Consider the following 21,635-nt stretch of genomic DNA (forward strand, 5'->3'; position numbering starts at 1 on the left):
ATACAAGGCACATAGGAAAATTAAGCATGGGGACACTTACCATATACAAGGCCAAACAAAGACTCCAAAGGGGGGATGAGGATATAGCTCTGGTAGAGCACATGCTTAGCATGCATGAGGTCCTGGGTTCAGTCCCCAGTACCTCCTCTAAAAATAAATAAATGAATTAATAAACCTAATTACCTTCCCCTTAAAAAAAAAAGACTCCAAAGGGATTCAGGGAGTCAGAAGCACCCAATGCTTTCTGCAGATAACTGGGCTTTGGGGGACCCCTGGACATGGTGATGTCAAGCACCAAAGCCTTGGTCTGTCAATGCAGGAAGAGAACTACAGGTGGGTCAGAAGGAATAAACTAGCTCGTATGCCTAAGCAAAGCTGGAACTAGGTGAGAATGGATGAGAATTCTGGAACCTACTACTCTCACTGATTTGTAAACCCTGATTCACATGGATTCCATAGTCAATTATGCTGCTTTCACTCTGTATACTGCTAACACACATACTGCCCAAGCCTGTTCAGAAACCACACTAATCCAGAAAGAGGCCTTTGGAGCCTATGCTCAAAAATCAGAAATTTGAATCCAAGTGTTCGAAGTTTCAATTATTTTCTATCACTCTGCATCTTCTATATTTTCTAAGGTCAACCATGTAACCATGTACCTTGAACATTAAAACAAGACAAGTATTCCTTAAGGGAATGTAATTATAGGCACTGCAAAGGATGCCAAGAAATTTAACATGCTTCCAGATTTCAAAAATGGCATGAGTTGACTCAGTAAGATGGGACCAAAGAATCATAATTAGGCCTTTATTCTTTTTTTTTTAAGCTACTCACTAACATTTTTCACATTCCCCAACTAGCAGATTATGACACTTGAGTCAAGATTACTGTCTTCAAGCATGTTTAATATTGACTGGATCTATAGTGTAAAACAGATAGCTAGCAATTATTGAGCTCCTATTATGTATGTGGACATCCACGTTATAGTTCTCATGATTATCATCATTTTATAGATGAGGAAATTGAAGCCCAGAGATTAAGGAACTAGTTAGTGTAAGGTCACAACCTAGCGAGTGTTATGACTAGGAAATAATGTGTAAGTGCAGAGATGGGTAAGTCTCTTTGGATGTCGAAAAAGCAGCAAGATCAATCACACTGGGAAGGTGGATTGAAATGGACATTTTATCCTCTTCCAGTGAGCAGCTGAGGAAGGATCAAGCAAAGCTCTTGTCATTTAAAAATAGTGCACTAGAGGGCGCCAAACACACAAACTGCAACTAAAACTTTTTTTGATAATGCAGTTCCCACAGTGCTACGATATATAATCAGTAATGGATTCAAGCCAAAAGGCCATCCCAAAAGAGTATGACGTAGTTTATGATAATTAAGTAGCTGTATTTCTAGCCCCTCAATTAAAAACAAAAACAACCTCGTGCTTTATATTGAGCAATTTGTAGTTTGTCTCTACTTGATACTGATTGTTACTCAAAGGGCCTTTCAGCTGGTGTTTAATTTCTCTTTGCTCTGCCTGCTGAATGGTAAAGGGAAAGGACAGAGTGACCTGGAAAGGGCAGGATAACCTAGATGAAAATCAATTTTTAAAAATTACACTGAGATATATTTCATCTTATAAAATTTATTTAGCAAAGTAAAACATACGTTTATTAAAGATACACACACACACAGACATCCATATCCAGGAGCTTAAAATGAAAAGGAACAAGACCTCAACCTTTTAGAGGTAACTCCAGATTCTTAAATATGTTTATGTTTCTAGTTCTTGATTTATAAAACTGACATTATTTGTTTTCTTCTATGGAAATTGAGGAGTTAGTTAATAGAATATCCATCTCTTATAAGTTACAATTTACAAAATAACTTATTTTACACTATTACAAGAGGAATACCTCAGCATTGCAGAACATTTTAAAACTAGACATAAAGAGGAAATATTAACATTTTGATGCATATCCTTTACACAATTTTTTTTTTACAAAATGGTATTATGAACATGGGATTTCCTCAAACTGTGTATGATGCCCATCTTTCTATGTCAGTAAATATTTCATTTCATTTTCGGTTCATCTTTATTGTAGTATAACTTACATAAAAGTTAAATGTTCTAAAGCTTAGGGAACCTCCACCTCTTCAGCCAGTGTTGGGAACAGGTAATTTCACTCCACAGTAAGAACTAGTGTTTGAAGGTATCATTCAGTCTCAGTTATTGGTCAGTGAGAATAGTGTCTGAAGGGGCAAGGACTTGAGTCCTGCTGGGAATGCAGAAATCAATCAAAAGAAGTTAACTTAGCCTGGAAGGGAAAAATTCTATTTCTCAACATCTCAAGACTCAGTGGATCATGAATGAGTGAGTCACAAGTTTGGAGTTTGTCCATTTTTTGGCGGAAGATAATCTCTTGTATGCTTCTCTATCAGTCCCTTATAAATTATCACAAGAAGCGTAACTACTAGAGTCATTAGCGCAACAAAAAAATAAAAAAGCATCTTTCTCCTTTTCAAGACTGCCCCACTCTACCCCCACCGGCACCTGGTTCCAAATGGTAGAGGGCAAGAGTTGGGAAGTGTTATGGCCTGCTGTCAGGCAGCAGCCTAAACTACGCCTGGGAAGAGGCTTATCTACCTTTTCATTCGCCTCCATTTTCCCTGTGAAATAAAAACATGGCGACGCTACAATTATAGCAAACCTAGTCTTGTCCACTATCCCTACAGGGTATTCATCCAGTACAAAGTTCTGCAAAAAGGGGCAAGTCAAGTTGGGTAAGAGCAGAAACTTCCTTAGGAACTAGGAGCTTGAAAGGCTGCCTGGGAGCTGGCAAACATGCTAAAGAACCATTAGACAAACAGCTCTTTCATGTGGAGAAAGCCATTCCTATGGGGAAGGAGACTCTTTAACATACCTAACACAACCAACATTACTTGGAGCAAAAAGACGCTCGATAAATTCTTCTCACTTTTCCTTATTTTTACTTAACCTTTATGCTAGCTGCTACACTGTGCCAGGTATTGTTCTAAGCGCTTTGCATGTATTACCTCATTTGATTCATTAACAAATTAGAGGGGCTCAGAAATTAAGTAACCTTTTAAATTTGAACACGGCTGGGAGGCGGTGACAGGGGATTCAATTCAAACACAGGTCATTCGCACGGCAGGGACATGATTGCTCTGGCCTCTCTCGCAGAGCACCACGAATAATGAGCAGTCACTTCCTCCCGGCACACAGCACAGTAAGCTGGCCGCTGCCGGCATTCCGGAAGACGGCGGTTGCTCCAGGTTCAGTCTGAGCGGGGTGCGCCACGGCCCTGGGGAGTTGGGAGTGGCATCATGCTGTGTTTTGGAGGGAGAGGAGAGGCTGGCGTTAAAGGGTGTTACACGGTATCCTGAGTACAGAGGAGGCTCAGGCTTAGTTTAGGCTCTGGGCCCCGACAGCGCCGAGCGGAAGCGGGCTCGGCCGCGCAAGAAGTGCGTTTCTGGGGCTACCCCCCGAGGACGCGGGCGGGGCGGCAGCGCCTGCGGCACAGCGGACGCGCGGACAGCCCGCCGGGCTCGGCGCGAGGGGCTGCCGGGCTGTGGACAGGGGAGGGCGGCTTTCCGGGGCCGCGTCCGCCCGCCCCCAGGCCCGCGAGGGCGGCGCCCGCTGTGACGCAGGAAGCGGCTGGGCTACGCCCTTGACTGCGCGGCCAGCCGGCTGGGCTGAGGAAGACGCCAGGCCCCGGCTCGCTCGGCCGGCCGCCAAGCCACGAGTTTGCATCTGCTGCGCAGCCACCCACGGCTTGCTCCTGCAGACTGAGAGCGAATGTTTGGACGGCGTGGTAGAGATCACGAGGGCAAAATACCATCCCATCAAGAGCGAGCAAGATCTCAATGAAGAGGTTTCTCCTCTAGTATCAAGGGGATCTTGGGGCGGGTGCTCAGTTCGGATTAAGCCAGTTAGGTACCACACACAGTGAGAGGGGCTATTTCCACAAAAAGCCCAAACTGGGTGACGGAACCTCTCCCTCGTTTTGATTGGTCAGCTTGTTTGGAGGGCTAACTTCTTTCTCAGTTGTTTCCAACTAATGTAAAACTCCTCACTGTGGCGTCTCACCTCAGCCACTTTTAAGTGAGCTAGATTCTCCAGGGTCAGTCGAGAGAAAGGGTTATTCTAGGCTAGAACAGGGTGTTGAGGTAACCTTAGCTACAGGCCACGTTACTTAGCCTTCCTTCAGAGTTTCAACACCTGGCAAAGGATTCCTAACAACGAATCCGTAAACAGAAATTTAGAGTTGTGTGCACTGCTTAATACACATCTACAGCGTTCTGAGAAAGGATTCATAAACTTTAGGAGGCTGTCAAAAAGGTCATGGCACAAAACTAGTTAATGTCTGTGTATTTGGGGATCAAGGGAAGCATCTCTGGAAGAAACTCATGTTAAGGTGATTTAAGCTTATTTTTTGGGCGCTTCAAACAAACGGATCTTGTTGCAAATAATTTTGTTCCATGAAACCATCGGAAAAGTAAAGATTCTGATCAATCATTATTTTAATCCACACTTTGTAGATATTTTAAAGCTGTTTTCCTTATGTACAAAGAACCTGGTTTTCGCACTTGGTTTCTCTATTTTCCAGTTATGGCTGGATTCAGGTTACTAGTGTAACTCAAAAAAAAATTTTTATGCCTACACACTGTAGCCATTTGAGTAGCAATATCAGATTGTTAAACCCACCATACAGACAAGTAACTTCTTTTTAGATACAAATTTCCCTGAAGATTGTTATTCTTCTTGTTACTTTAACTCTTTTGGCCAGGTGAATTCCCTTACCCCACAAGTCTTCGAAAGTGTTATTATTCATGAATTCTACAATTAAATATCTTTTGCAGCTGGTTATCTTTAATCATGTAGGTTTCTTGTTCACCAGGAATAGAGAAGAGGGACTGTCAAATCTCACATGTGATGCAATTTATCTGCACGCAGCTCAAAATAGTTTTTCCTTCCTCCTTTCCCTGTAGGATTGCACTGTAGATTCATAGCTCCCTCAAAAAGCTGTGATTGCTCATATACACTCCTCTTCACAACTATTCATACTATGCCCTATATAATATTTGCATCCCTCAAGTCGTTAAAAAATACTGATCTGGGTTTCATAAAACATTGCATAAATAAGGAGCCTAATATTATGGTATCATTTCTCATATTTTAAAAGGAGACAATGTCTTCAGTGCAGTTTCAGTATCAAAAAAGAAACATTTCTTTTGATTATAGTTTCCTTTTCAAAATATAGGACTGATTTGATTTTAACTTGGTAGGTTTATCAAAATCTGCACCACTGGTAACTCTGCTGCAGGTTGACCCAGAATCTGCATTTTTAAGAACCACTGGCTTGAAGGCAAACACATCATGCTTGCTTCAAATCATTTCTTTGGTTAGTACCAGGTTCTCCTGACTGTACAATCAGATGGAAAATACCTATTGAGTCATGATAGCCACGAAACCGAGTAATTTGTGCAAAAGTGCAAATGTGCTTCAGGAATTCATGAAGTTCTATTGTTTCACAGGGAAGGAACACAGCCAAATAAAATGTATTGGATGGAAATGTGGCCTTTTCTATGGAAAAACCTGTATTACAAATACTTCATGTTATTATTAAAGATGTTCAGGCTTGGAGATAATGTATTCCAAGCTGATTAAACCAGTTTAAATTCTCCACCTATTTATGATCAGAATTTATAATTATTACCTTGATTAATGTTGATTAAGGGCCTCGGTTGAGGGAAAGCACTGGAGTTGGCAAATCAGGCTTTTGCAGGCCCAGGACCTGAATCTAGTAGTGAAGAACAGACCCTGTACTGCAGTCACACCTTGCCAAATACCTGGTAAAATTAGGCAGCTAAATCCAGTGAGACACTCCCCAAAGATATTAAGCAGATGCTCTGTTTCATTTATAGCTGTGTTCCTCTGTGACAAGCAGCCAAAGGGTTCTTGTTAGTATCAGTCCTATACCCAGTGGGACCTTGCACCAAGCATCAGTGTCACAAGGTAGAAGAACATAGAACTGATCATACTTGCCACTTCCTAAGCAAGTACAAGAATATACTTGCCAATTTTGTATATTGCCCAACTGCTACATTGTTCTGCATAAGAAAACAAACTTTGAGGAGGAAATTTTTAGAAAGACTGGGCAGCTGAAAAGTGAGAAACAAAAAGCTTGGGAGAAACAGTACTGTATGGTATACTTTAAAATTTGTTGAGGATAGAGCTCATGTATTTCTTTTACCACAATTAAAATCTTAGGAGATAACTGCATGGGATTTTGTGAGCAAAATAGAGTAATTTTTGTGATTTAAACTTCCTACTTAGTCTCCCCTGTGAAACTGTCAGTAAAATATGTATTACTTATTAATACCTTGCGATTAAGTACCCAGCCCTGTCTTAAATTTTAGGATGAGTCAAAGGCTGCCCAAGGAAGGCAAATACACATGGGATGTACATGGATTGGTGACCAATTTTTAAGGCCAATATAGCTTTGATAATTACTTTATAAAATGCTAACACCTCACTGAAGAGTCCATCATCTTTAAAAAAAAAAACTTGACTGCTTATTATGTCTGACTAACTTTGCTAGCACAGTCTGTCAAGTAAAAAGTATTCATAGTACTTTATGATTCCACAGTATTAAAACTTTTACAAAGGAGTACCATATTTGAAGATTAAGTTTTCCTAGTGAGGAGGCAAATAATCCTTTTCCATTTATTAATGTCATGTATCCCATTAGTTTATTCTTTTTGAATACTGAGCACGATTCAGGCCTTGGCTCACAATTTCCTTAACCTATTAGTTTCTATTTCTCTTTAAAATAAGGGTATTGCCAACATGATTATTTCAGAGAATGCTGTTGTACAACCAACTACTGAGTACTCAGTAGGTAAGAATGAGATTAAGTAAAACCTCCAAGAGAGAAGTATGCACTAAACCAAGGTTACATGTCTACATTTGTTAGTTGCTGCGACGTATCTTCTTTAAGTACATTTTTTCCCTATATGTCACTAAGGTGTAGGGTATAAAGCCTAATAGTTTAAATATGATAAAAACATTTTTACATGTTATTATAAATTCATTTTAATGACAGCATATTATTCCATCTGCTGACTCTGACACAGGGTATATAATTATTTGCCTATTCATCAGCCAATTCTTAATATTTGTATTCTGACCTCCTGGCTAAAATGGCCTCCCTCTTTTCTATGTACGAACTGATTCTTTGATGACCAGCGGGCTCTCTGGCTTACCAGTTACCACATGAGCATTATTTGTTTTTAGACATCTTAAATTCAAAGTATCTCCTTTAATTGCTCTAGTCCAGGAATTCACAAATTTTCCTTCTGCACAGGGCCACACAGGAAATATATTAGGCATTTCAAATCACAAATAGTCTCAGTCACATAGGGTCCCCCCACCTCCACACTAACCCTGTAAAAATATAAATGTTTTTAACTCCCCAACTCTAAAAACACAGGCGGTGCTTGCTAAAGTTTACCCATTCCTATTCTAGTCCTTAATGGGAAAAAGGGTAAGTAAAGCTCAACCTCATGCATGCATGTATGATCACAGTAATTTAAAAGTGCCGCCTGGATATTTAATTCCACTTGGTCTTTACCATAATGCTTTTTGGCATCTGAAATTATCACTGAATGCTTGTTTGGTCAATTAATACAGTATTAAAATATACTCACACTTACTTTAGGGGAAAAGAAACTCAATGATTATAAAGTAAGAAATAACTGAAATTGAAATTTAAGGTTATTGCATCATGGGTGCAATAATCATTTACTTACACGTATAATTTTATTATTTTACATTTAACATCTTATATCTCCTAAAACTTGCTGCTGTAATTCTAGTAACTTAGTAACATAATGGAAATTGTTATTTTATGAAAATACTCCCAAAGATTTAAAAATAACACTTGAAAAACATTAAGGTTAAGTTTCTCAAATAGTTTGTTTATTTGGTTAGTCTGCTTATGGAATGAGCTACATGTCCAAATAATCCACCCAATTTTTTTTTTTTGCCACCTACCTACCCAGTTCCTCATTTTACTCTCATGTTGTGTGGGATAGAACCAATTTGGGAAATTGTATTCCATTGTAAAGGTCCAGAGGAAAAAAGAGCTGACCAAAGGTGTGATAAACTGCTCCAATATCACTGTGGCTATTTAATCAGAAGTCAATCACTTGTTGGGCAAATTAATGCACGCATATGGTTAACACTGGATACCTCAGAGAGCTTTAGGCTAATCGTAAATTCTATCAGTCTCCACTAATATTTGTTAAGCTTACACTGAATGGAGTAAGACTGACCACTGTGACAGCCCGCAGATATACCTAAGATATACAGTGTCTGAAAGGAATTTCAATGGAGTGTTCTTGTTCATGTATTTGGCACTTGTGTGAACTCAGGTTCCAGGAATATTGATACTTTAGATGAGTCCCTGGGGCAACAGAAACCATCAAATGATAAACAAAGAATGAAGGCCAAGTTCTTCTCTTTAGGACCCATAACTCCATCCTTCTGTCTGCCCTTGGGTGTTTACAGAGCACATTATTTAAAACTGCAGCCACTCACATATTATTCCTCACTACCTCTTTGAACAGGAAAAATGATTAACACAGTGGAATGTTGGAAGGACTAAATTCTACACTTCGTTTGTCCCTTCAGTCATGAATTTATCAGGCAGGAGGCATTAAGTACAGTCATCTTTAATTTTCTTCCCATCTCACCTCACAATTCTTTATCTTATCCATACATTCTTAAATGCAGTCAGTTGTCTTTTACCTTTCAGGTTAAAGAATCCTACAGCTAATGATGTGACTAATTTCCAATTTGGGGCAACTCTATGCTAATCTGGGGGGGTTCAATGAAGGGTAAGATAAGGACTAACTATGACTCTTAACAAGAGCCAAATACTTCATCATCTACATAGTGATGCCTATGAATGGACTCCCACTGTCCCTACCTAGGAGCCAGTGAAATACTGCCAAATAACCAGGGCTTGGCAGAATCAGCAGGGAAGGATTTGGTTGAGCCTAAGTTTGCTCTAGAATAAATTAAATTTTACATTTTCTATTCCTGGTTAATCTTCTGGATAATACAGTGACCACAGTAGGAATTACTCAAAACTATAAGATGTTACCAGTATTCTCAGAAATACACACACACACACACACACACAGTTTATTACTAACTTGATGAAAGAATGAATTCTTTGTATTATATTTACTATATTTATGTATCTCTGCATATGCTATACTAATGACCTGCTGAAGTAATTTGTAGTTCTTTATATTTAGCTTTCATAAATAATTTAAAAGTTAAAAGAATGCTTACTTACCAATCTAACATAAGGGATCAAAACATTTGATTGTTAATAAATAAACATATCTCTGAGGCCGAAGGCTCAGTAAGCAATGGACAGATGTGTTTAAAAAAAAAAAAAGTCTAATTTGTCAATTTATGAAAAGAATTATCTTTTGGCCAGTAGTGTCTTCCAAGGAGATTAATTATATAGAACTCCAATTATATTCATAATGTTGCCTGGTGAACATAATACCAAAACATGTAGAATTATATGATGAGAATATTTATTGGTATTAGGACTGAATTTTTTGTGAAGTAGGTCCTTAAAGTCCCAGCTCATGACATCTAAATTTCTTAAGTTATACTACTCTTACATTACTAATATTAAATGAAATGATGCTTCTTTCTACTCTGAGTTGCACTTCTGGGATTTAAAGTTACTGGTATGACCTTTAAGGGAAAACAGTAATCTTGTTAAAAGATCACACACACACACACAAAAACATAAACACAAAACAGAAACAGACTCACAGACATAGAATACAAACCAGTGGTTGACAAGGGGGTGGGGGGTGGGAAGGGATAAACTGGGATTTCAAAGTGTAGAATAGATAAGCAAGATTATACTGTATATAGCACAGGGAAATACATACAAGATCTTAAGGTACCTCAGAGAAAAAAATGTGACAATGAATATATGTATGTTCATGTATAACTGAAAAATTGTGCTCTACACTGGAATTTGACACATTGTAAAATGATTATAAATCAATAAAAAATGTTAAAAAAATAAAAAAATAAAAGATCACATTGTCTGAACATTTTAGAATAATTAGTTGTAAAAGTAATAGGATGAAATGTCACTATGTTTAAAATAAGTTGATAGCTCCTCTTCTTTTAAAATGCTCATATATATTAAAGGAGAGGAGGAGTTTAGAAATTAGGCTTCTTTTTCACAGCAAACTTAAACACCCCTAAAAGAAAAAAACCAGACTGGTTCTCAGATTAAGACTTGACCTTATCTACTACAGAAAAAAGGGTCAGCCCATCAGAATATTCTAAATTTCTTAGAAAACAATTAATGTTGCTGTTTAGATGAAATCTCCAAGAAAAAAATGCAAGAAATGGTTCATGCCAATAGTACCTCCAAGCTTCTCAGGTTGGAGAGGTCTAACAGTATAATGACACCCCCCTAAAAGAAAAACCAACCAACCAAGAAACAAAAAAATCCTGTCTTGGCACTGTAGCTTTACATCATTTTGGTGAGGTGCTTCATTCCATATTTAAATATTTATCAAAGTAGCATTTGCATGAAAAGTACCTGAGGATGAGAGGTTTGTGTAAAATGCAGATTCCTGGGTCACACTAAGGAGTTCAGCATATGGTTCTTCAGGGATTGCTACATTCTAAGAAAATTATAAATGATATGTAACAGCTTGGGAAAGCTGTGTGTGTGGAGGTCAGGAATGTATAGTTTAATAAGCTTCCCAGATAATTATGGTCGTCAAACTGGCTTGGGAACCACTGACTTGCAGCATTTTAACGTGCCCGTATTAGGGAAACTAATTTTTAAAAGTAGGTGTTTTTGTTGTTGTTGTTGTTTTTAATTTTAAAGCTTGGTAGCCATGACTATAACCCTGGGCATAAGAATCTGCCTTCAGTGAAAAAATCAAGTTTTAGAAATGGATGGCCATCTAAATTCTTCCTTGAGAATTAAATGTGTAATATTTCTACCAGTTCTTTATGTAGTACACTTTCTTTGGAAAAGAAATTTGTTGGTATCTTTGTAACAGAATGTATCAACTTATTTAATGTTGCAAATCTTAGAAGTGATTTTTTACTTAGGGCCAACCTTGCCTGAAGAATATAAAATTGCTTGTGTTGTAGGGGGACTGGTTAGTACATTTATGGATTCAAGTTTATAAAAAAGGGTATCAACATCATTTACTGTTGACTGTAAACCATTAAGAATTTAGGCTAACTACCTTTCTATGCAGAGATAAACATACCTTTACCAAGGCCAATTGGAGATGTTTAATCCCTAGGACTGTTACTGCCTATTGGTAAGCATTTATAGATCTCTGTATTTGTGGGACCATAGCTACTCTTTTGAAATGAGATACCAGAATCCAGCTGGGAACTTCCATCCTGTTAAGAGGGTTGTTGAACTGTTTAGAAAAGTTAACAATGGGAAGGTTCTCTTCCCTAATGGAGTTAAAGTTCCTGCACAGTTATCTTTTAAAATTATTATTATGCATTGGAAAGGCAGGTTAAACTTAAAGAGTAGAACTTATAACCAAACACCAGAGGATGGACAGGACTTTTCAATTTGCCCTTAGAGGAGGAAGCTTTTATCTGCACTGGACAGACAACTGTGCCAGGATGTTTCACCTGGGACTGTTAGTCCTTCAAAGAGGAACAGATGCTCAATTATTTTCTTGGTATTTTTCCCCCTAGAATAAGAGTTGCTTTGCTCTTGGGTGCAAATCATTGCCACTTTGAGGTTTCCTAACTTTTAACAACAAAAATACATCTCTAACCCTCTTTTCTTCTGTTCACAATCAAAGTATAGGAGCTATTTTGCAGATTTATACTTAAATCAAAGAAGAGAAGAGACCTAATTAACTTACGGAAACATTTACTTAAGCACTTACTATGTCCTAGGTATTAATGCAAGCACTACACGTTTATCTAAGGGAGATGATGCAAGTTAAAACACTGCTCTTCAGGGGCTTATATTTAGCAGGGTGAGGAGATTCTAAATAATTATAACAAACTGCAGTAAGTGCTATAATAGAACTGGGGAAAAGGTACAAGGAACTGTAACAATGGACTTCTTGAAAGAGCACCAGAGAAAGCTTCAAAGAGGAAAAACACTTGAACTGAAGGATGCATTCACAAGGGGGAAAGTGGGAGAATTCCATGAAGAGATGACAGTATACTCAAAAGAAAGGATGTCTGAGAGAACAAGGTTAAGTATGCAGACCTAAAAGCAATGATAACATGAGTGGAAGCAAAAGAAGCAGCAACTGGATCTTTGGTTAGAAGAAAGACAGGAGCCAACAAGTCACAGAGGGCCTTCCTGGTATGCCATTCCAAGAAGCATGGACTCCATTAAGGCATTAAAAATAAGATAAGATTCACATTTTTGTGAAATCACTTTGAAGGATGACAGACGGATTAGAAGGGGCAAGATCAAAGCCAGCAGCATTACTACATAGTTTTTTATATCAAATCTCATATATCTGGCAAATATTCAGGGCAACTGACTACATGATACCAGGCCTTAACTAAAACAGTGGCAATGGTGATGAACACAAGGGGAAGTAGACCAAGAAATAAAAACTTAGAATGGGCAGTACTTAGGGACATGATGGACAAAAGGTGGTATGAGGATGGTTCCTCGGTTCTGAGAAGCTGTAGACCATACTGTTTGTATCTCATTTTAGGTTAAATATACAAGTATTTTGCCTTATCACTACAAACTAGAACTCTGAAAAAAATGCTTTCTGGTAATGCTTGTCTGTTGTAGAAAATCCATCTGGAAGCCTACAACCCAGACACCCAGTGAAGCCATTCTATTCTGTTTCCTTTACCCCCATTTCTATGGAAGCACACATAATATACAGAAGCCCCACAAACTGTAATCCTATTTTCTTTTTTTTATATTACCATTTCTTTGTAGTATGTGATGCTCTGAAATGATTCTTTTAAAATAATTTAATGAATGTATTTATGGACAAATCCTAATTTAAATAGATTTTGTTGGAAATTTGTAAACCTTTCACACATTTGTCTACTTCTAAGATTGACCTGTCACAATTAAAATGAGATGAGATACATGAATGATTCACAAATTATTCAAAAGTAGCTCTGGGTAACTTTTTATTATTCCATAGCAAAATGAGAATAAGAAAAATGTAAGAAGTTTTTCAAAATGTCAGCCTAGTTTTTTAAATCATGAGACTATGTCCTTATTTGCTGCTAGTAACCATTTTTTAAAACCAAGGATACAGTGTTGCAAGTAAAACTAACAACTATACTGGTTTCCCCATTTATCATCTGATTCATTCATAAATCCCAAAGTCTGGGAACGAACAGATTTGATTAGGTTTAAAGCCTTGCCAACTATTTATTTTTAGTTTGCCTCTCATATATACTGGATGACTACATTCTACACAAACCCCATAAGTTTCATACTTTTGTTTTGTTGATTCATATTCCAGAGATCTATATGGACATACATTGTTCTGTTTGTCCTAAATCCCTGAAGTTACCTTATCTTCAGAACAGCAGCTCTGCATTCCAAGGGCATAGGATGTGAGCCTTTCCTATCTTGACTATTCTGTTATAAAGACTCCCATGAGACTCAAGACATAGACTATGAAGCAGAAGTCCTATATTTAGAAGGAACAAATCTAATCAGTTTGTTGGGAAGCTAACTATTCGCTGACTGCTAATATATAAGGTAGTTATCCATGCACCTTAACAAAGATTGTTTTATGATAAGTAATTACCCTGTTCTTTTAAGTACCTTTTTTCCAAGTAGCTCAAAGCCTTCTGGTACACAGTACCTCCTTGATGCATAGTAACAACACAATGAACAAGCAAGGAATTAAGTTCTGCCTGTGAGAAGAGGCTACAAAGAGCATGAATACTCAAATGCTAAGTAATGAATCTACCTTCAAGTTCATAGCTTTCAGTCAAAATAGCCTGTTTGTCAAAACTCTACTCTCTAAACCTAAAGAGGATCGATATCCTTCCTACATGTACCTTCATATGAACATTCTGAGGCCCCAAGTTTTAAGAAATTTGCTGGTCTGGCTGTAATTATTGAGTTCTAAAATACCAAAATTTCATGATTGTTTTAAAGATACTCTTTTCACTTAGAATTCCTTTTCAAAGAACTAAGTTAAAACCCCATATATGAATGCTTAACTGTCCTCTTCCATCTCCCCAAGTCTTACCCCATGACTTGATTTTGTAACCTGGTTCATTTTACTTTGCTAATTCAAATTTCAGAATGATTGTATTTTAATTTTCACACCAATTATAGTTATCTCATAAAAAATACACAGCAAAGAAAAACTATTTCAATTTATTTACAAATATAAAATGTATTGAAATGGGAACATACAACTTGTTTCACTGTTTTAGAAATGGAAGACATAACCTAATTATTGTTTATTATTATTTTTGGAATGCATGATGGTAAGGGTTGGTAGGAGGAAGTTTATAAGAAATCGAGCAGCTGCACTCTTAAGTAAATAACTGATTTTACTAAGCACCTGTACAGAAAACTTAACCATGTGTTTAGAGTTTAATCTTAAAAAAAAATCATACTTCAATTTCCTCCTTGAGACTTGATTTCTTCATCCATATTATCAAGAGGAGGCCATCAACTCCGTGAGGACAGGGAGAGTGTCTTATTCACTGACGTACCTCTAGGACCTAGTGCAGTACCTGGTGCATCACAGATGTTCAACTCAGGAAACTGTTGACTGAAGCCTCAGCCTAACATGGGCTATACAGGGCATGCAAAACCGAAAGGGGAACCCGGGATGAGTGAGGAGTGTGGAAGGAGACTGAGCCCTGCCTGACTGGAGAAACATGGCAGAGAGAGTGACGCAGAGGTGTGAGCAGCTGACCCAGAACTGGGCACTTGGGTCTGGGGAGACCTTGTCTACTGGCTGGAAGAAGTCTTTGGCTAAATGACCCCTGCAGCCACTATGCCTGATGCTGAAGAAGAGGCAAGGAAGGCAAATGGACCACGCTTAGAGGCAGCAGCTAATGGCATTCCCAGAGAGAAGTGCGCTTGTGGCGCTGGCTGCCCCGGGCTTCCTCTAAAAGCTCACCTCCGGGACTTGCCTTTTTAACATCCTCCAGGGCCCAGCCCACCACAGTGAGGAAGTGTATAGAACTACCACTAACTGAGAGCTTATCATGCAAGGCATCTGGCTACTCACTTTAAAGATCTGAGTCCAGCTGAGTCTCCCCAGATATCTACGGGTAGGTGGTATTATAATCCTCCTTTTTACATATGAGGGCACTGAGGTCCAGAGATCTTAATTAACTTGTCCAAGATTATCAGCTGATAAGTAATAGAGCTACTTAGCTTACTGTTTTTTGCTTTTGTTTTTAATCAGGTGTTGTCTCTTAAAATGATGAGGGAGAGAAGAGGATGGGAAACAGAAAATACTTTTTAGGAAATTCTGCTACTTCCTCAGGCTAAATAAGAAACTCTTGAGTGAGATTAGACCTTTCCAGTTATTTGAGTTATTGCTTTTTTTAAAAAAAAAGATATTAAGGGACTCCCTCACTATACTTTTCCAGATTCTTTTTCATTATAGGTTATTACAAGCCATTGAATATAGTTCCGTGTTATACAGTAGGTCCTTATTGTTTATTTTATATAGTGGTGTGTATTTGCTAATCCCAAATTCCCAGTTTATCCCTCTTTACCCTCCTTTCCCTTCTGGTAACCATAAGTTTGTTTTCTATGTGACTGTTTTGTAAATAAGTTCATTTGTATCATTTTTTTAGATTCCACAAATCAATGATATATTTGTCTTCTCAAAATTATACTTTCATCTAGGCCTCCAATTAAACTACTTAGAATTTAGTGCTTATGCTTAAACATAATTTGGTACTTCCCATGTGGCTGACAGAACAAGGCAGAGATACACAGAAATAACTACTATCATAGCTATTAAGGTCTCATAATCATTTTGATTTTCCTACATAAACCTCTACTACCCTCAAAGTTTTGTTTTGTTCCTAATTTCAGAGAAGGCAATTTGGACCTAAAGCTATGAATTAGGAAGTAATCTACCACCTAACTGCAACTTAAGGTCAGTTTACTTTGTAGCTTAATATGAGGGAAGGTTGAGAAAAATTTTCCTCTCAATATAACATATGCTAACTCCTGGTCATCTTTCCAGAGGCCTTTGGTCATCTTTACCAAAGTTTGATTTGTCAGTTAAATGAATCTAATTCTTGCCTACAGATGATAAGGGTAACAAATTGAGAACACTTTGATACATATATTTGTAGAAGGGTATACACTGTTACATTTACAGAAATTGCAGTTACTAATCAAGAGGGAAGCCTGTAGAGTACACGGGTAGAAAAAAACAGGAGGACAGTAAGCATGGGAACCAAAAATTTTCTACTCTATGTTAATGATCACCTAGGAGAGCAAAACACATGGTACATAAAGTATTAAAAACAAATGTGGATGACTTATTTACAATAAGCATTGATAAGGTGACTGGATTTATATAAAAGTAAAGGAAAAAAGTATGATCAAATTTGATCATACCTAGGAAAATAAAGTAATTAAATCAGTTATTTTGATGGAAATCAATGTTCTCATTTTGTAAAAAGAAGACTAAATCAAAACTCTGTTACTAAAAACTAATTTCTGTAAAAACATACCACAAAAGTAAAGATAATCCAAGTTCAGCTGACATATTCAGCTGACATACATTATGTACAGGTGACCCTCCATATCCATGGGGAATCCTGGAACCAATGCCCTACAGATACCAAGGAATGATTATATAAATGGTATTCATTCTTAGCTTGTTCTGATGTTTCGCTATCTGTGAACATTTAAAAATTACGAATTTGGTATCTAAAATGTTAGTCCCTAACAGAAGTTTTAAGCACATAATACAAAGCATATCCAAACCAGACCCTTGATATAAAAGCACTGTAAGTCAAGCTTTATTTCTCAAAATGTGTAACTTTCAGAGCCTTGGAACGCTCATTAAGGTAGTTTATATATATAAACACCACCACCACCAATGACAGCATATTATTTTCCTTCTTAATTCAATGTTTAACTTAATTGGGGGGTAAAGTTGCTTCTGCTTTCTAATGGGGGTGCTTGCATATCTATAAATGGATGAGGTATGAATAACCAATAAGTTTTTCCACAATACACTGTAAAGTGGTGAGAACATGACAGTCATCTGAGAATTATACTCAGAACTGTCATATAAATATGACTATTACCAAGTCATAAACATCACAACTTTCTTACAGCAGTAGTTTCTTACAGCAGCAATACTGGCCAAATAGCATTCAGTGTAACACTAATCTTGGTCATATATATATTACAACAACTTGATTGTTAAAATTTCTGCTGACTGCCAAATATTCATACATGTTCTAAAAGCCATCAAAAAATGCATTTTGTGTGAGCATAATTGACTTAAGATGTACAAACATGAACAAAAATGCTAACCTAAAATTTGCATTTTATGAAAGTTTATTAGTGCCTAAAATTTTAATAAGGAAATCAGGAATCCAACTATATTTCCTGATGCAGCAGCAAAATTACAAGTTCTGACTTTTGCTATACAGATACAAACATAGGCTGCCTGTGGTACATGCATTCTCAGCATAAAACTTAAAATGCCAGGACTCTCTTCAATCCACATTTATCAGCAGCAGTGACTATAAATTATTCATCATCTAATGCTGTCAGGCACTAAGCTACATGCAGATGTATGTAACACACAGGTAATTAATCAATTTACAAATGAGGAAACAGATGAAATAAGCCAATCAAGATCACGTAGGTTGTAAGAGGTGAGCATACTTGAGAAAGGAAAGGTCTGACAGTAAAGCTCATGCTTGCTCTCTCATTCACTTTTTATGTACAACGAGTAAGAAAAAAAATGCACTAAGAAATTAAGTTTTTCTAAACCCTAATACCACCTAAAATCAAGTTGAAGATTAGGAATGAGATCTATTACCTGGTACATGACTGACTCTTTTACTAACTGTCCGATTTTCAATTGGGAGTTAGTTAGCAGTATCTGGGTCCCAGGCCTACTGTGAGACTTAAGCCAGTCATTTCCCTCTTTGAGACTATATCCTCAAAAAAAACAAGGAAAAAGAAAAAAAGAATAAATGCCTTGAGCCTCACTGGCAAAAAAAATTAAAATTAATCTAGATCTTAAAAAATAATGAAATTATCTGGTCCCAATCCACCCTATTTTCCAGTCTCATCTTTCAATGTACTTCACGCAAGCCTAGTCAAATGGGTTTACTTTCTTTATTCCTGTTCTATGCCTTTGCACACTGACTACAAGTATGTTGTGCTTCACTGCCTCCATGCCATTCACTTTTGAAATCCACAAACATTTTGCCTCCTATTTCAAACATTCGATTTCCTCTGTGAAGCACATTACCTGCAGTAAACTGAATGCTTACAGTACACACTATATGCCTTAATCCCAAATTAGATTATAAATTAACAGAATAGGGACTAGTCCTCACTTGCACAATCACAGGTACAAATACTTAAGTGAAGAGAGCAGGGTGGAGAGAAGCCAGATCTGAAGGCTAACACTGGTGTTTAAAGAAAATGGGGGAAAAACACCCCAAAGTTTTCTAACATGAAGGTATAGAATTGACCAGAGCATTTTGCATCCATTTATACATACAACTAACTTGCTATTATTACCATAAACATGCAATTTTCAGGCACTGGACATTGAAGCACATTATCTGTAATTTGTACAACAAAACTGAGTGACTATTATATGTCAGGAGTTTTGCCCTTTGGCTACAAAGATGAATGATACACCATCCACCAATACCTCATAAACTAACAGAAAAGAGGAATATGAACATACAGTGGGATAGGTACAGAATTAACAAAGAAAAGGGAAAGTCATTTTCTGGAGATAAAAAAATAAGAGCAGATATTCAAACTTGGGTCATTTTAACTTAGGTGGTGGTTCATAAGCAAAGCCAGATGAAAGACCCTGCACGTCATAGGGTGTGTTTGAGCTTGATCCTCAAATCTGGTGAACTAATTGAGTGTTTTAAGCAATAAAGATTGTTTTGGAATGTTTGATTATATAAATTAAGCTAGATGGGTAAAACCATTAACCAAAAAAGGAGACACACGGAGAAAAGCTAAGAGGAAAAAGTTGTTTTGAATTATGTTTAGTTTGAAGTAAGGTATTCAGTAGTTCCAGTTAAGTTCAGAGATGATAAATTCTGGAGTCATCAACAGGTAAAGGTGTAGAAATTGATTAATACAATTGGTGAAAAGGGGCTAAGGACATAACACTGGGAAATACCAACAATTAAGCAGAAGAAAGCAACTAATGAAAACAGGAAGGACAGAAGTAGCAATTAGAAAAGGGTATAAGCATATAAACCAAGGAGTTTTAAGGAGGTATACTGTACGGAATCAAATGCTGTAAGTTATGTAAGTCCATCCACATCCGGAGCACATAAGAATATGAATTTTCACAAATGTTCTAAATGCAAATAACTGCATATAGTCTTCTCTTGTTCCCCAGGAATAAGTAAACTTACGTAAGAGGATGAGTTTGTGGAGAAAGGTAACTAGTTAACTTTTAGACACTTAAAAAAGTCCACAGCTGGCACAAGTAAATCTTTAACTTTTTATGTTATGGGTTGAGTATCTCGTCTCAGCCATTTAATTTTCTTGTAAACTACGGAGTAGTTATCTTGTCAATCTAATTGAAAATATAAGGGCTAGGAATTATGTTCCATATGTCTTAAATATGTAAGAATGCAAATTATTTCACTGAAATTAGAGCTGGAGTTTCGATGTATCCCAGGAACAAAGTAACCGGAAGAGAAAAACCAAAATACAGTTTTAAGTCCAAGACACAAATATCAATGTACTCTGGCACCTTTAAAAATAAGTACTTTTGAAAACAAAAAATATTATAGTCTTATCTCCATACAGTTTAACTTGATTTAAGCTTCAGTTGTATGAACTACCATATACACTCGGTCCATAACCAGTTTATTAAGACCAGCAACACGTAAGAGAAAGCTGTTCCCTAAAAGTATATTCTACACCTCAAAAAGACAATGTTGACCACCTCCCTTTCTGTTTTGTGGTGTGCACACAATGAAGGAGCAAACAGCCCTCCTAAACCCAGTTTTCTTTTGAAGAAATATAAATGCAAGATAAACTCTGCATACTTCAATGCTTATGACAAACATAAGCAATGAAGGAAAAACATCATAATATACTCTTAAGTCACTCGGGAGAATGGTGGGCTCTATAAACTTTTACCACTTTCCTAATTTGCTGCATTTAGGTAGAAGCAGAATATTATTATTCTAGTTTCCATGGTAAATTACTATACTTAGATGTTTCACATTTGAACTAAATATAAAAAGTCAACAGGGAAGAGACTCTGGGCCTGATCCTTTTGGACAGTAGACGGCTAGTAACTTTCAAAATGTTTTTAGATACTCAAGAATAAACTTACTACCTGTCCTTAAGAAAAATAATCAGGTTGATTCAAGGTATCCACAACAACCCTGCAAGTTTGACCACTATTTGCAAATATGGATTTCAGGTTTAGTGTTAACATAAACAACACCTTGCCTAGGAAGAAAGTGATAGCACTCATCTATTTTTTGCCCCAGGAAGTTAAACTAATCAGGCTGTGTATGCTGTTTAACCATAACATATTAAGGTATGTTTAATGGTTTCAATTCAAACAATTCTCTGATACAAATCTTTTCACTACACTTAGAGGACATTAGTCAGGGGTGAGGGTGATAAAGGGAAATATTTTATATAAAAGAAAAATCCAGTCAAAGTCACATGTAATTCAGAATATCTCATGTGAACTTTCAGTTTTAGCAAATATGTCAAAAGATAAATAGGCAATGACTATTCAAAATCTCTCCAAAAGCTTTAAGAGCAGACAAAATGGTCATCAATGTTTGCGCTAAAATCTCCAATTTGTTAAGTCTAACTGCAAAGCTTCATTTCACACACAATTTTATTAAGCCCTATTATTGGAACACCAACCTTATAATACATAAGACACATGTAGCTACTAGAGGCTGGCACAATGACACATCTACATAAAAGACAACTGACAAAAACACTAGGGCAAAATAAATTGCGTCCTCTAGTATCAGAGCAAGCTGTACTATATAATTTGATAAACCCCAAACACATTAAGGAATTATACACCCAAATAATCACTGGTGTTTATATACTGTTGAAATTTGTACGTTAAAATGTCCCCTAGATGTGAGAGAGATGGATGTTGAAAAATAGTAAGGCCCGTTTCTTTCTTCCCATCTTTTTGGGGGGCAGCACTATCTCTATCCCATCAGCTCCCCCTTCCCCCTTCTCATACTTGAAAAGGGAGGAAACCTTGCTGCTGAGATTCCTTAACCCTTCATGTCTTCTCAAAACTCTGGTGGTCAAGAGTTTTTTCAAAAAAGTCTGAAAGCCAGTATTTTATAGTTTGTCCCA

At 37.1% G+C, this 21,635-nt stretch overlaps 1 protein-coding gene across 4 annotated transcripts in view; it reads right to left on the bottom strand.

Moving 5' to 3' along the window:
- LOC140697450 (uncharacterized) overlaps positions 1-21,635 on the bottom strand; it is a 31,063-nt gene that overhangs the window by 5,701 nt on the left and 3,727 nt on the right. For 2 of the 4 annotated variants that reach the window (XM_072965205.1, XM_072965204.1), the window contains exon 3: positions 3,087-3,342. The exons of the other annotated variants lie outside the window; for them this stretch is intronic. In XM_072965205.1, the coding sequence (XP_072821306.1) occupies positions 3,142-3,342 (201 nt within the window). In that variant the 3' untranslated portion in view covers positions 3,087-3,141. Of the gene's footprint in view, positions 1-3,086; positions 3,343-21,635 lie in introns of those variants that run through there. 4 annotated transcript variants of the gene reach the window in all.

Source organism: Vicugna pacos, chromosome 7, assembly GCF_048564905.1.
Source record: "Vicugna pacos chromosome 7, VicPac4, whole genome shotgun sequence".
NCBI classification, from domain to species: domain Eukaryota; kingdom Metazoa; phylum Chordata; class Mammalia; order Artiodactyla; family Camelidae; genus Vicugna; species Vicugna pacos.